We start from the raw sequence: 16702 nt of genomic DNA, 5'->3' as shown, positions 1-16702 counted from the left end.
GCCAGAGGCTTTGTTAACTGAGGTATGCTAAAGTATGCATGTTACTAAACCTCTATTACAATATAAGAAAGAACATGAAATAAGGAAGTGAAAGATTATATTGACAAGACATAAAACTGGTCAGCCATATTACTAAGGAATTAATATTTTTTTTCAATTAACTACAGAACTGGCAGACTGCTTTTAAGATGAAGTACGATAAATATAAGCATACCTTTGAATCTAGTTTCTGCTTTACATATGCACCATTTGCAGCTGTCAGGACATCGTTGATCAAGATAAAAATGTAACCTTCTAGATCAAATGCCAAATCAGAACTAGGATGAAAAGAAAATATTACAAATGTATAATATTCCCAAACATTGAACAAAGGTGATCTGCAAACCCTACAGGATTCTGTTTTGGAGTGCAGATTTCGAACCTAATTATATGAAGATTCTGTTCAACAGAAGACTCACACATCTAGTCTTCCAGGGATCAATACACACATCATCAATTCTGCAATTTATATCAGCACTAGTCTCCTGTAAGGTTTTTTTTCATTGGGTACAGGGAGAAAGGAAGGGCTAGATTGCCTAAACTTTGGAAATTTACTTCTTCTTGACACAATCATTAGTGCCACGGAAGTGGTCGCTAGTAAGGCATGCAAAGAGATTGTGAAAATCTAAGTAAATGCAAGAAAGATATCTCTGGACTCCTGTCTCTGCCATTGTTGCAAGGGCTAGGGGTGTTGAGAATAGTAGAGCATCAAATGCTGAAAAGGATAGCATCCCTCACCTATCGTGGGGGTTCCGTTCCAGGAACCCCTGCAATAAGTGAAAAACCACGATATAGGGACGCTATACTGTATATGTGCAGTATAGCTCTGCCCACTCCTCTCTCCCCCTCCTCTCTTCCTCTACTTGTATGCTACTTGTATTTTAAATTAATTTTTTGAAAAGCCGCAAAACAGCAAGTCTACGATTAGCGAACCACAAAGCGGCAAGGGAACACTGTACTGTTCTGCTTTAAGTTCTCTGATTTTAAAATAAAGATTTATTCATTCTTCTCATCAGTCACTACTTTGATAGGATGAAGGGAAGCAATCAGAGAATGCAGATTGTTGAATACAAAAGCTGTAGATCAAGGATCAAACTTCCATAATAATAAAAAAATAATGATTTACTTTATTTATATTCCACCCTATCTCCCCAAGGGGACTCAAGGCAGATTACAGTACACATATACGGCAAGCATTCAATGCCATTATACAATTAACAAAGACAGACAATACATAAACAGAAGTAATGGCTTCCCATCTTTTTCCATCTCCGACATCTGGAGGCTGTGCTAGGCTAAAGCCATGGAGCTTTGTTGTCTTTAGACACTCTCCTGATCGAATTGCCGGCCTATCCGCAATGGGCACCTTTCATTACCAAAGCAGTACCTATTTATCTACTCACATTACTGTTTCTGAACTGCTAGGTGAGCAGTTGACGGTTGGGAGCTCACCCCAACCTGGGTCTGAACTGTTGACCTTTTGAGTGGCAAGATTTTCTGCAGCTGGCAGTTTAACCTGCTAAGCTAAAGCCTGACCCAAAGCCAGAAAAACATTTTGGCATTGTTTCCTATGCCAAGATCCAATAGGATCCTTCAATTCAACACTAAAGGAATTAGGGCTTTTGTTTCTTCCCCCTATTGCCCTTTCTGGGGAGAAAAGTTATTTTCTGGTACACATTTTAGGTTGCATGAGGGTCTTGAGAAAGGAGACAGACTATTGATTCAAGCAAAATCCACAAAAGTACACAATTTTGTTTTGGTCTCAGCATTTTCTAGCTTTACTCCAAAATGGCCAGTGTAGAAAAAAAAACCCCTACATTTAAGAAGACTTTTCTTTCATTGCAGATGTAATTATTCAGAAACACAAGCTGTATTAATTTATGCAAGCAATTATCTGGCCCTATCAAGTATACCTTTTTTTTTCTCAAATCCATCTTCACAGGGTGTCACCTCAATTTCTATTCAATTTTCACAAATTAGACATAATCTTTATTGCAACAAGCTACTTGAGGAATGCCCTAGTATAAAATGTAATTAAAACTCAAACTATTTTTAAAAGAATTCTGCACCTTACCTTGCAGCTACAAAGGCTCCAATTATCATTGCAAATACTGTCATCTGAATCCCCCAGGAAAATTTCTTCCTAAAAAAAATCCAAAATAATCATAGCTATCATATGAAAATTACTAACACAACCAATTCTTAAAGCTGACTTTCACGATGAGCTATAAAGACTTTTCTCTTAAAATTTCAAACTATTTCCAACTACCTATTCCATGATAGGTAGGTGAATGTGTTTAGGGAAGGAATACTATCAGATCTTTCATTGTTTCCTATTCAGTCTTCTGCACTGTTGACAAACAAAGCAAGTGGTCTCCAGATTCAGCAAATGATAGACACAGTAAACCTGCTGCATGGAAGCTTTCTCTTATGTGAGACCTATCATAAGGAAATGCCATATGGATCTGCTAAGAACTAGCTAATAAAATTGTGCTCTGCATTGCTACCAAATTTATGATACAAATGTTTTATATTCATATTTGTCTCATAATATATTCATGTCATGTTGTCCAGGAGACAAGAGAGGGAAAATAGAATACATTTTGAATTTATAATAAAACTGAAGCAATGCTTCACAGGGTTGCCTTTGGATCCATACACACAACAAAATGCTTTTAAGAAGACTTGGATGGCTCTAACTAGTGATTTGGAGCCATCATGGTTTAGCAGTTTTGAGTGTTTAGACTAGGATTCTGGGGGTGGGTCTACGCTGTCATAGTTTCAGAATTCAAGTTAACTGAGTTGAACTGGATTATGAGTCAACTGTCATATAATCCGGTTGAATTCAGTTAATCTGCATTCTGAAACTCCATGATGTGGCAGTGTAGATCCAGCCTGGGACACCAGGCCAGTCATGGAAATCCACTGACTGACCTAGTCTCAATTTCTCAGCCTCAGAGGAATGAAATGGGTAATTTCCTATGCATAGATTTTGCCAAGTGGAGCCTGTGATAAGAGTAGTCACAAGTCAAGGTCAACTTGAAATCACACAATGTCAAAAGCTCACTTCTTTACTCCACAAATGGACAGAGGAGATTTAAAGAATGAGTTTTCACCAAGCAGCTTCTTCAGGGGCACAAGGGGTCTGGCAGCACTAATGCAGCCTGTACATAATCCCACAGCAATCTGTTTCCTCCTGTTTCCAAAAGGAGAGCATCCACTGAAATGAAACTCAATGCAAAATCCTCTTCCACTCCTACCACATCAGTATTTTGTATGAAAGCTCAGAAGCATCACTCTTCCATGTCCTTCTTCCAGAATACCATCAAGATTTGAAGGAGACACATAACGTCTAATCACAAACTTTAAATCTGCTGCAAGCTAAGAAAAAATTTGCTGCTCCGGGTTCCCCCACATTCAACATGTGAGGGATGACCTGTATCTCATCTACTACATGACCAAAGAGAAATAACAGTCTTGGCACAAACTGCATTCACTATATGGCACAATACTTGCCCACTACTCACTTGAGTAAAATTCCTTCTGCAAACATTGTAAACAGAATAGAAAACCGTCTCAGGACTGTAAACATTGGCAGGCTAAAAGAGAAAAGGAAGAAACTGAAATGGTTTGAGGCTACTTCTACATTTATAATGACATATTTCAAAATTCCAATGTAGAAGATAGATGAAGTAAACATTAATATATGTAGCAGTGAGTTAAAACCCTGTGGGTCAAAAAGAAAGATTTCCAACACAGTTTTGAAGAAATAGCAAAAACAATACAAAACTGGCTCCCAAATCTTGAGACTAAGAGACAGATTTTCTCCAAACTGTGCAATTTGTTTTTATAAACAACATAAAGCTTAGCTACATATTAGCTGTGGCAAAGCTTTATTTCTGGAAAGGAAGTGTGGAAAAGTTATTTCTGATAGAGCTCACTGGCTTCTAGTACATTTCTCCCAGAAATCTTTTAGGCTCTCAAGTTACAAGAGCCTATGGCTTAGAAGTTATATTTCACCGTCTTCTCAAGCTGGTGGCTAAAGCTAGTACCTGCCTATTTCTTGCTGTAGGAAGCCTCTGAGAGTATGGAACAAGGGCACAGCGCTTCTGAGATGAAAATAGAGCAGCGCTTTTGTCAAGTGTTGCATTGTCTATTTTAAAGTGGTTCATGAACGCATACAATATTTTGTATACATTTCTGTTTGAACTCTAAAGATATCTGAAGATGACCATTTGCTTAAGTAAACATTAACTAACTTCAAATATTTATTAGCACAAACCCTGTAACTTCTTTCTTCTCCTTAGGAAACTTCTAACCTTCTGTTTCCAAACGTTCCTACATGACAATATAAATGACTTTGCCAACAGGTCAACATGACCTGCAAAATCTGTGGCAAATAAAATTGCCTCAAGGATTTTAAGCAGTAGAGTGTCTTTTAAAAATGGGCTGAATCTAGATAAGCCATACTTTGAATTCAATGGTTCTACTCCTGCTCTAGTCTCAACTAGGGCAGTGATTGAATCAATGAGATTAAGATTAGTGTTGAATCACCATTCAGCAAGTGATTCAGTGGGTCTATTCTAATTGGAAATTTAGAGCAAAAAAAATTAGAAAAATCATACAGGATTTTTTGTGATTGAACAAATCAGCAGTGGCAGTAACACATGAATATTACAGAATTTTATTTGTAACTGGGAGATGGAAAGGCCTGGAAAAATTGGAGGGAAAACAAGGGGAAGACATGGAAAAATCCTAGTTTTTCCGCAGTTATCAATACATTTCAAGAGGAGAAATGAATAGCTATAAATATGATATCTGTGCTGGCACAGTTAGAGGGACACCCTGCTGGTCCCATAAATAAAAAAAACTTAAGATGCTCTTGTGTTGAGCAGGGATCGGGACCTCTATGAGGCCCAGGAGCCCACATTCGCCCCATATGAAAGCTTGGAAAATTAATCGACCGCACCCTCAATTTTTCTTTTTTTGAAAAAAGGTTGTACCCCAAAGTGCTCCCAGTAGTACCTTGGGCATGGAAAAAGGGGGAGGCTATTAAACTCAGGTAATGTCTTTGTAACAATAGGAAGTGGCCAGCAGTCAAATGATGTTAACTTCTTGTTTTAGAAAAAGGTGTTTCTTAGGCCTAAAATGGCCTGAGGGAGAAACATAGATGTAATAAAAATTCTCTAATGTGGGTTCCAAATTAAAAATGGAGGCCCAGGGTAATCTCGCTCCGATGACCGTGAGGCCCCCCCAATGACCATACAAAACATTGATCCCCCTTTTATTAAATCCAAATGCCTTCTAGAGGACATGGGGGCTATTCTCTCCTATGTCGGCCTTTTCTTCAGCAACTAGTGACCTATTAGTCAACTTCTAGATAATTCTTATGGAAGGTGGAGTCTTTCCTGGGCCTAACATAGACCAGGGGAAAATGCAAATAAGTCTCCATCTCCTAAGAGCATTAGGGAGCATAACAACGGTTTGGGGAAAAAATATTTGCTTCTTTTTAAGGTTGGAGATTCTAGGTCCATGTAATCAACTTGGAGGATGGATACAGTCCATGGGTTGCATTTTCCTTGCCTCATCATTACTAAAAAAAAGTGGATCTAGCTGTAATCATGCTTTAGTTAAATTGTATACTATTACAACATCATCTGCATTGGGTTGTCTATGAATGCTGTCAAGAACCTTCGGGCACATTCTGCAGGAGCTGTGAAGCTTCTGAGTGCAGCTATTTTTCAGGACCACATAATTCCTCTGTTATGTCATGGTTCACCAAGCTGCTATTCTGTGTCTGGATTAAATTTAATGTATTTGCCTTAGCATTATACTTCCCAAATCCCTATTTCTCTTACCAGTTTGGAATCACTGCTCTAACTGGCTTCACATGGTATTTGAGGAATCACCTTCTCCTAAAGCAGTGGTTCTCAAGCAGTTTACCAGCTGTTAGGAGTTGGAAGGCCAAAACATCTGGGGACCCACAGGTTGAGAACCACTGCCCTAAAAGAGCCTGGCCATTGTTTCAAGTCATCTGTAGAAAGTCTGCTGCATGTCCTACTGACATCTGAGTCGTGTTTGGTATGAAGACAGTTTACTGCAAGGGAGAAACCCCTGACTCTGGAATGCCCAGCTTCAAGAGATGAGTCAGGGCTCTTTCCCAAAGGCATTTTATTCTTATGTTGATCTTGCTTTTGTCATAGAGGATAGCTGGCTTGTCAGAGAGATGGAGCCATAGCTTTTTAAAATCAATATAAAAATAAAGCTGTTATGTCTTCCCTGGTTCTCTAGAGTGTAAAGCAGACATACAGTAGTCTTCTCCACAAAAAGAATTTAAAAAAGGGAAGCAGAAATTGCAGTAATGCATGATGCTGTAAGTAGTCCTACATATCTGCATACCTGTTCTATAGTTTTTGGAAATAATATGGGCAGGAACTAAATATATTGTTTAAATCGAAATAATATTTCATTTTTTATTTATTAATACTTTTAAATTTTAAATTGTACTAAATTATAAATGTTTTTGTTATTGTTGGTTATCATGTTTTTTTATATTATTATTATTATTATTATTATTATTATTATTGCTTGTTGTAAACCACCCTGAGTCCCTTCGGGAAGAGGGGGTGGGTATAAACGAAAACTTATTATTATTATAAAATATTTTATTCATCATTCTAATATATAATATTAAATAACTCATTTCTCCATTTAAAAAAAAATCCAAAACCTCACGTTAATTTTGAATGTTTTTCCCAGGTCTTCCCATCACTACTTCCAAATGTTGTAATAATACAATTCTGAAATATTTTAGGAGCATAACAGATGAAAAGAAAGGCTACATGTTGTAGTCAAATATTTTCTGAAGGGCCATATAGTTTTTCAAATCTGCCATAGCTGTCTGAGTCTATCAAATCCTCTACTTTCTCTTCTTTGTCTATACTGAGGACATTTTATTTAGCTAAACTAGAAAAATGCATAACTGTAACAAAAAACACAAAACTCCACAAACCACAGGGCTATACAGTTTTCATTTCACTGACGTTGATTACTTTACATTAAATCCCTTCATATATAAATACTGGAATTCAGAAATGTTGTTTTAATACAAGTTTTTAAAAATAAAACCTCACAAATAGACAAAAGTTATACACATACTTCAATTTTTTTGTGCTGAACAGTCCTGTGATTTGGTTCCCAAAATAGAGAAGAGGTAGTGGAAATGTCTAGAAAATGGGAAACAGGATGTCAGGTAAATGACCTAACTATTAAAAAAAATTACAGTTTTGCAGTTGGAACAGTTTTCACAAGAGACACAGCCTGGCAAGGCTTAACAAATGCACAACAATGGTTTAATTGTAGCCCACCAGCTTCAGCACACAGGATCAGCCTGGTTTTGCAACCTGGCTTACAAAATAAGCGCCGATATCCTTCCTTTTCCCTCCCTCAAGTCTGTTTTAATTTCTGCAAAGTTGAACAGATCCATCAATTGAAAAACCTTCTGTTTTCACAGTCACACTGTGACCGTGGGCATGGAAAGGGAACGTACTGATGCTGGCTTGCACACAACTGATGGCACATAGAAACCAGTGACCTGATTTCAGTGTGAATGGTAGTAATACACCAGGAACCTGTAGCACACGAATCCTTTACATGCATATAAAACAGCAGCTTCTTTAACATGACACTCTGAATGGGGAAGCTTATTTCACATGCCCAAAATCATGTTTAAAATAGTGCTCAGGAAGCTAGAGGGTGGGTGAAACAGTTACAAAAATAATAAACAAGGATATTTATGCCAGCCAACTGTATCAGAGCTGACGCAGAAGCTTTAATTTCATCCATTTCAATGACTGTGTAAGTGTCCAAGGATTGCAGCATAGGCCAGTAACAACTGAAGGCAAATCCTTACAAATTTAGTAATACAGTCTTTAGGGGTGTAAGTCTCCAGTGAAAGTGGGAAAAAACAAATTAAAAAACTGTTTACCCGATAGAACATTTGTCTAATAATGTCTGCCGTGTATATGTACATTGTGATCCGCCCTGAGTCCCCTTCGAGGTGAGAAGGGTGGAATATAAATACTGTAAATAAATAATAAAATAGCTCCTCCAGTGCAAATCTAGTATTATTATTCATCAGAAATTGACCTAGAGATCCCCAGAGAAGAGTACTCAGGCACAGCTATATGGTCAATTTCTGATGAATGTTAACTATAAGAGTTCCACTGGAGGAGTTCGAGATTCTTAGAGAAACCGTATTAATCAAATCTGAAAAAACTAAGCCTGTGGTTGTGGCAGGCCAACTACATATCCTCTAAGAGCCAAACTATATATTACATTAAGTGTATGATTGTACTTTAAAATATTTAGGACCTGGGAATGAGCTTGGTGAGCAGCAAAGGAAGGGGAAAGTGCCAATACTAACACTATATAACAAAATTTGAAAAAGATTCTGTTCCTGGATTAAAAGTGTTATTGCCGGTTTAATTGTGCAGTGGAACTCCTCCAGTGGAACTCTACTTACTTTAAAAGTAGTTGTTATACTCCAGAAACTTTGTTTTCATGGCTGCCACAGACTGTGTTGTATTGGTTGAGACTCAATTAGATATTCATTGAAAAACTATAGCAAAATGGGTTGTTGTGAGTTTTCCGGGCTGTATGTTGTGAGGTCTGTTGGAAACTAGGCAAGTAGGGTTTATAGATCTGTGGAATGTCCAGGGTGGGAGAATAGGGTGTTCTCAATATGCTTGAGAACACAGAAATGCTGGACCACGCTAACAATCACCATGTCAGACTACACAGAGAAGCCATTGAAATCCATAAGCATGTGGACAATTTCAACAGAAAGGGGGAAAACCATGAAAATGAACAAAATCTGGCTACCAGTATTAAAAAAACTCTAAAATCAGGATAGTAAATAAAGAGCAACACAGGGGAATTCCAGACAAGAATCAATCAAGACCAGCTATCACCCATCCAACAATGGATTCCTGAGCAGCAACCAGCCAGGCTTTGAAGCTGCAAAGCCATTCAATGCTAATCAAGGTGATCAATTGCAGCATTCACACTTGCCTCAAACAGATAAAGAGTTCTTTCTCCCACCATGGACATTCCACAGATATATAAACCCCACTAGCCTAGTTTCCCACAGACTTCACAAACTCTGAGGGTCTCCTGAGCAAAACATCAGGAAAGAATGCTTCAGGAACATGGCCATACAGCCCAGAAAACTCACAGCAACCCAATGATTCCGGTCATAAAAGCCTTCAACAACATATATGGCATATATATGCAAAATGTGCTGCAGGATGTCCCTCAAAAACAAAGTTTTTGCAGTTTAATAACTTTTTCCATGTTTTTAATGATAGAATCAATAAGGAAATGACACATATGTAAGTATGTAACATTGTGTTACATAGTGATTGTACCCCAGAGTAAACAGCAGTTTGGATGGAGGGGGGCGCTTGCATAGGAAACATTAACACCGACAAATACAACTGTCCCAATTATACTCACACAAATATTACTTTTTATTTTTTAAATGTCACCACACATTTTAAAGATCATGTAAGTGGACTGAGGACAGAAATCTTGAAACAGGACTTTAAAACAAACTTCAATTTAGCCTTGTATGCTAAAACAAAGTACAGTAAACATAAAAGAAACAGAAAACTCCTTTACAACTATTTATTTTGCATCCAATGAATTAAGATGCTACATATGAAAACTATCTGGCCAACTCACTTGTACAGGATTTGATTATTTATTTTGCTTAGCAGAATAATTGTGTACAAAAGGGATAACTGAAATCTCTTGATATTGACTTACAGCACTTTCACGTGTGTAAACATATGCTGTGATTTGTGAAGTGTGATAAGACAGTACCTAAACCATGTTCCTTAAATTATGCTACTATGTATTCTTTCTGCAGAACGTAAGATACAAAGGAACAATTTTGTCTATTATTGCAGTGGTACAACAACAGGTTAAGCTGTTGAACTGTTGAATGTGCTCACCTAAAGGTTGGCAATTCGAAGCTGCAGGTCAAGGTGAGCTCCCACTGTTAGCCCTAGCTCCTGCCAACCTAGTAGTTCAAAAATATGCAAATGTGAGTAGATCAATAGGTACCACTTTGGTGGGAAGATAATAAAAGGAACCCATGCAGCTGGCAATGCGACCAAGAGGTGTCTATGAACAACAGGCTCCTCAGCTTGGAAATGGAAAAAGAGCACCTTCCAATGGGCAGAGCTGATCACCGCCTCCAGAAAGCCGGAGATGAAAGGGGAAGCCTTTACCTGTGTTCTGTGTATTTATGTGTCATTGTTATTTCATTGTATTAAAGGCATTGACTGTTTGCCTATTTGTGTATGTTGTAATCCGCTCTGAGTCCCCTTGGGGAGATAGAGTGGAATATAAATAAAGCGTATTATTATTTGAAACACAACAAGATTAGTACACAGCAAACAAGATCACCATGGCTGCCGTTCATTTTCCGGTTCCAATTAAAGGTGCAGGTTCTTACCTACAAAGCCCTGAACGGTTTGGGACCCACCTACCTGCGTGACCGCATTTCTGTGTATGAACCCACATGATCTCTTTGATCATCTGGAGAGGCCCTGCTCACACTCCCACCTCCTTCGCAGGCACAATTGGTGGGGACGAGGGAGAGGGCCTTCTCGGTGGTGGCCCCTCGACTCTGGAATTCACTCCCTAAGGACATCAGACATGCCCCAATGCTGGCAGTCTTTAGGAGGAGCCTGAAAACATGGTTGTTCCAGTGTGCCTTCCCAGAATAAGGAAAACTCTTAGCAATATGTCCTCAAATCCACTTTAATATTGATTTAGGATTGTTTGCGCGCCCTCATCTTTCTCTGAAAACCCTATCCTAGTTTATCCTACCTTGTTCATGCCCAGCATTTTAAATTCTAAATTTTAATTATTACATTTGGCCCAGCCATAGGTTTTTAATGCTCTATGCTAGTGTTATTGCTTATTGTGTATTTGTCTGTTTTTGAGTTTATTTTAACTGTTTTGTATTGACTGTTCGTTATCGCTTTTGTTTTTTGATGTGCTGTGGGCTTGACCTCATGTAAGCCACACCGAGTCCCTTGGGGAGATGGTAGCGGGGTACAAATAAAGTTATTATTATTATTATTATTATTATTATTATTAATTTGCATTATATTTTATACACTGCTTCTTCTCTCTCTTAAAAGAGACTCAAAACAGCAAACAGTGCTAAAAACAACACAATATACAATTTTTACCTAAAGACTGTAAATATTACAGTAGAATTAAACCTTCTTTGTCTTAGCCACATACAATAAAGGACCTGGACTTCTACTAAAATGACCTACTGGTGATTTACTAAAGCAAGGTTGAGAAGTGAGGTGGTAAAAAGAAATACTATACCTTTCGAGGTATATTTCTGTCAAAGTCTGGAAACTTCACCACCCTGAGTGCCTTTCCCACCCAGAGGACAAGCACTGTGGCAAACATCTGCAGAAGGAGCAAAAGAGATCACTATTTCATCCTTAACCACACATTCCCGTTTTTTTAAAAATCCCAATAAAAGTATTTCCAACTAACCTGGCCTAGTCCCACACACAGCGAGGATGGAAATCTACAACAACAAACAATAAACAAGTTAAACTAAACATCAAGCATAAACTTTATGGATAAAAGGAAAGCCTAGCTGGTGCCAAAGAGAAAATAGTCTGCCTCATTTTGTCTTCAATTTACAACTCTCTGGCCAAAATGGAAAAGAATTCAGATTTTAAAAAATATATTCTATGCCACCAGCAACCAACGCCCTCAGATTTGTAAGTCCGAACACGTTCATCTGTGTTTGCACAGCAGCTGGATGGCATCAGTTACTTCTTATAGCATAGCTCATTCAAGTCATGCACACACAAACATACCGGACTGGAAGCTCCCCAATATACACACACAGAAGGATGTATATATATGCATATATACATACATGCACAGCCATAAGCAATATTCTGTAGAAAGATTCAATACGGTCAAGAATAAAAAAAGTTTTTCAGAGTTTTAGAAACACTTGAGGACAAGGTGCAGATGGCAAATGCTGCTGGTATCAGTGCTGTGAAAACTTTTGGAAAGTCCAGTGTCAATCCACTCAGGATTTGTCTCCACTGAGTTCCACTATAGCAGTGTTTCTCAACCTTCCTCGTGCCCTGACTCCTTAATACAGTTCCTTATGTTTTGGTGGCCCCCAATTATAAAATTATTTTCGTTGCTACTTCATAACTGTCATCTTGCTACTGTTATGAATCATAATGTAAATATCTGATATGCAGGATGTATTTTCATTCACTGGTCCAAATTTGGCACAAATATCCGATATGCCCAAATTTGCATACAGGTGAGGTTGGGGATTGATTTGGTCATTTGGGAGTTGTAGTTGTGATTTATAGTTCACCTACAATCAAAGAGCATTCTGAACTTCACCAATGATAGAATTCAACCACATTTGACACACAGAACTCCCATGACCAACAGAAAATACTGGAAGGGGTTGGTGAGTACTGACCTTAAGTTTTGGAGTTTTAGTTCACCTACATCCAGATAGCACTGACGACTCAAAAAATTATGAATCTGGACCAAGTGTGGCATAAATACCTAATATGCCCAAATGTGAACAATCAATGTTGTTTGGCGAAAATAGACCTTGCCATTTGGGAGTTGTGGTTGCTGGGATTTATAGTTCACCTACATCCAGAGAGCACTGTGGACTCAAACGATGATGGATCTGGACCAAACTTGGCAAGAATCCTCAGCATGCCCAAATGTGAACACTGGTGGAGTTTGGGGGAAATGTAACGTGACATTTTGGAGTTGTAGTTGCTGGGATTTATAGTTCACCTACAATCATAAAGCATTATCAACCTCGGCAGCCATGGAATTGGGCTAAACTTCCCACACAGAGCTCCCATGACCAACAGAAAATACTGTCTTTTGTGACCCCTGTGACATCCCGACAAAACCCCTCCAGGTTGGGAAATATGCACTATAATCATATACAAAATTTATTTATTTATTTACAACATTTATATGCCGCCCTTCTCACCCCAAAGGGGACTCAAAGCGGCTTACAAAATCACACACACACACTATATATATATATATATATATATATACACACATACACACACACACACACTATATTATATCGTTAGCATAGTACAATATCAGTATTGTATATTACTATCTTGTACTATACCATTATAGGCTCTTGTAGCACAGTAGCCCAAGGAGCTGGCAAGATACGCTTTTGCAGACTCTGGGCGCATCTAAAATGTAGAATTAATGCAGCCTGACACCACTTTAACTGCAGAGGCCCACTTCCATAGAAAAGTGGGAGTTGTAGTTTTACAAAATCTTGAGCCTTCCCTGCCCAAAAGTGCTTGTGCCTTACCAAACTACCAATCCCTGGATCCCACAGCCTTGAAAAGCCAGGAAAGTTAAAGTGGTGCCAAATTGCACTAATTCTACAGCGATGATCAGGTCTGGGCAAACTTAGGCCCTCCAGGTGTTTGGGACTGCAACTCCCACCATTCCCAGCAGCCTCAGCCCCCTTCCTGCTTAAGCGGCTGAGGGGGTAAAGGAAGGGGCCTGAGGCTGTTGGGAATGGTGGGAGTTGCAGTCCCAAACACCTGGAGGGCCCAAGTTTGCCCAGACCTGGTGTAGGTTCCCTCTTGCAGGAAAAGTGGTGGCAACCTCCTCCTCTTTCTCTAACATGGGATCTGCCCCTGTTTGCAAGATCTGCATGGAGGTTGCTTGAGCCTCTCTCTTCTTCCTCCTCCTCCTCCTTCTCCAGGCTGGGCTTTGCATGCAAGGCGATCCAGGCGAAGAAGGGAGGGTCTATCTCTCTCTCTCTCTCTCTCTCTCTCTCTCCAGCCTAGTTAATGTGCACCCCGCTGGTCGGACTTTGCCTGCCCTTTCCTCTCGTTCTCCTCCTCCTACCCGTAGCTGGTGAGGACGCTCTTGTTAACCACCACGATGAGGAAAGAGCTGAACCCGTAGAAAGCGGCCGCCAGGAGCTTGAGGCAGACGGTGAGGCTGGGCGCCGCCGCCATGCCCGGCTCCGCATCGCCGCGAGAGAGGAGGGATGGCGCTGCTGCTCCTCTTGCTCTCGCGCCTCCTGCTTCTGAGGCTCGAGCGCCTCGCGCGCCTCGCGCGCCCGCCGCCGCCGCCGCCGCCTGACGTCTACGCGCCGCCATCGTCGTCTAGGGGAGTGACGTCAGCAAAAGGGGCGGGGCGGAGGGAGAAGAAGGGCAGCCCCGGGCGGGCGCGCGCTCTGGCATTAAAGCCCTGGCTCAAGGCTATATGCAAGGCTGGGAGCTTGGAAAGAAAGGCAACAGCCCTCTTGGAGCTTGGCAAGAGAATTGTCACGCTCATCAGCTCGCCGGAATTGAAGTGCTGTCGAACTGCATTATCATAACTACAACAGGAGTTCCTTCAACTTTGTAAACAGCTTGTTGGAGGGACGGGGCTATACAATATAATACTAGTAATAATAATACATTATTATAATTATAACTATATATTTACATTACATGTAATATTACTAATAATATTCCAATATAAGGGTATAGTGCAATATAGTAATATATGATATTGTACTATTGTGCAAAGATTACTGCAGACGCAGACTGCAGCCAGGAAATCAGGAGACGCTTACTTCTTGGGAGGAGAGCAATGACCAATCTCAATAAAATAGTGAAGAGTAGAGACATCCCACTGGCAATGAAGATCCGCATAGTTAAAGCAATAGTATTCCCCATAGTCAGGCCTGTAGTGGAGGGGGGGGGGGAGGGTTAGGGGTTCAACCCCCCCCTCCCCGAAATTTTTCAGGTTAAAAAAAACAGGTTTATTCATGAATTTTAGCTGGTTAACCAAATCCCCATGCGAAGTCTATGAGACGTAAAAAATTAAGAGTCCCTCCAGAACTGCAAGCACTATCTCAAGCAAATATTGACAATTTATTCACACTGTCATTACTTGCAGCCAGGCATGTAGCCAGGGGGGGGGGGGGGGGGGGGGCCTCGGGGGGCTTCAGCCCCCCCCCCCCCCGAAATTCTCATGGTGGTTCGCGAAAAGGCCCTACTGGTGCATTATTTAAACTGTTATGTTTATTCATATCATGATCTGATCACCATACTCAATATATCCCATATGCATGGGGGTATTGGGGTAATGATACAAAAGGTTTGCTAGGCTAGACCCTCTTTCACTCAGACTCAGCCCCCCCCCCCCCCGAAACTCAGCCCCCCCCCCGAAACCCCCCCTGAAAAAATTTTTAGCCCCCCCCCCAAAACGAAATCCTGGCTACGGGCCTGCTTGCAGCAATAGCTGATGTAGCGAAGCAACCAAGTTTGGGGGGGGGGGGGTTGAATGCTCTCATTAAGGAGGCCAGACTTGGTGGAGGTGCTTGACAGGGGCGGAGCTGCAGGCTATTGAAGGCTGCTCTGCTCCCTGCTGTGCTCTTTGCTTCAGCGTGACCCTAACCCCCCCCCCCTGAAATTTTCAACCCTCCCCAAAAAAAATTTCTGGCTACGGCCCTGCCCATAGTCACCTATGGATGTGAGAGCTGGACCTTAGGGAAGGCTGAGCGAAGGAAGATCGATGCTTTTGAACTGTGGTGTTGGAGGAAAGTTCTGAGAGTGCCTTGGACTGCGAGAAGATCCAACCAGTCCATCCTCCAGGAAATAAAGCCTGTGCTCATTGGAGGGAAGGATACTAGAGACAAAGTTGAAGTACACATCATGAGGAGACAGCAAAGCCTAGAGAAGACAATGATGCTGGGGAAATGGAAGGAAAAAGGAAGAGGGGCCAACCAAGGGCAAGATGGATGGATGGCATCCTTGAAGTGACTGGATTGACCTTGAAGGAGCTGGGGGTGGTGACGACCGACAAGGAGCTCTGGCGTGGACTGGTCCATGAGGTCACTAAGAGTTGGAAACGACTGAACGAATGAACAACAAACTGCTAATAATATAATATATTGTATGAAAATATATCTTGTAAGCTGCTCTGAGTCCCCTTCGGGGTGAGAAGGGCGGCATATAAATGCCGTAAATAAATAAAATAAATAAATAGTTTGGAAGAAAAATAAATAAACTGCACATCCTCTTATTTGTGCAAATAAAAAAACATATACATCTCTCTCTCTCTCTCTCTCTATATATATATATATATATATAAATGCTCAGTTCATTTTGAGTGACATCATAACTGAAACTTCATTGGACGAATTGCTGACAAATTTGGCCACAAGACACCTACTAACCCAAGGAATTACCATTGCTAAAAACATTGATTTTGTCATTCGGGAGTTGTAGTTACTGGGATTTATAGCTGACCTACAATAAAAGAGCATTCAGAACTCCACCAACGATGGAATTGAACCAAACTTGGCACACAGGACTCCCATGACCAATAGAAAACACTAGAACAGTTTGGTGGCCATTGACCTTGAGTTTGGGAGTTGTAATTCACCTACATCCAGAGAGCAGTGTGGACTCAAACAGTGAAGGACCTGTACCAAACTTGGCACAAATACTCCATATGCCCAAATTTGAACACAGATGGAGTTCGGGCAAAATAGACCTTGACATTTGGGAGTTGTCACTGAGAT

At 40.4% G+C, this 16702-nt stretch overlaps 1 protein-coding gene across 1 annotated transcript in view; it reads right to left on the bottom strand.

Moving 5' to 3' along the window:
• The window catches only part of SLC35D1 (solute carrier family 35 member D1), a 30712-nt gene extending 16415 nt beyond the window's left edge, over positions 1 to 14297 (bottom strand). The window contains exons 1-7 of the mRNA XM_060773702.2: positions 14029 to 14297; positions 11629 to 11662; positions 11452 to 11538; positions 7198 to 7265; positions 3567 to 3638; positions 2114 to 2182; positions 215 to 317 (exon numbers count right to left, since the gene is read on the bottom strand). Coding sequence (XP_060629685.2) covers positions 215 to 317; positions 2114 to 2182; positions 3567 to 3638; positions 7198 to 7265; positions 11452 to 11538; positions 11629 to 11662; positions 14029 to 14285 — 690 coding nt within the window. The 5' untranslated portion in view covers positions 14286 to 14297. The remainder of the gene's footprint in view (positions 1 to 214; positions 318 to 2113; positions 2183 to 3566; positions 3639 to 7197; positions 7266 to 11451; positions 11539 to 11628; positions 11663 to 14028) is intronic.
• Positions 14298 to 16702: the final 2405 nt, after the last annotated feature.

Source organism: Anolis sagrei, chromosome 4 (genome assembly GCF_037176765.1).
Source record: "Anolis sagrei isolate rAnoSag1 chromosome 4, rAnoSag1.mat, whole genome shotgun sequence".
NCBI classification, from domain to species: domain Eukaryota; kingdom Metazoa; phylum Chordata; class Lepidosauria; order Squamata; family Dactyloidae; genus Anolis; species Anolis sagrei.
This window is presented reverse-complemented; position numbering and strand designations above follow the sequence as displayed.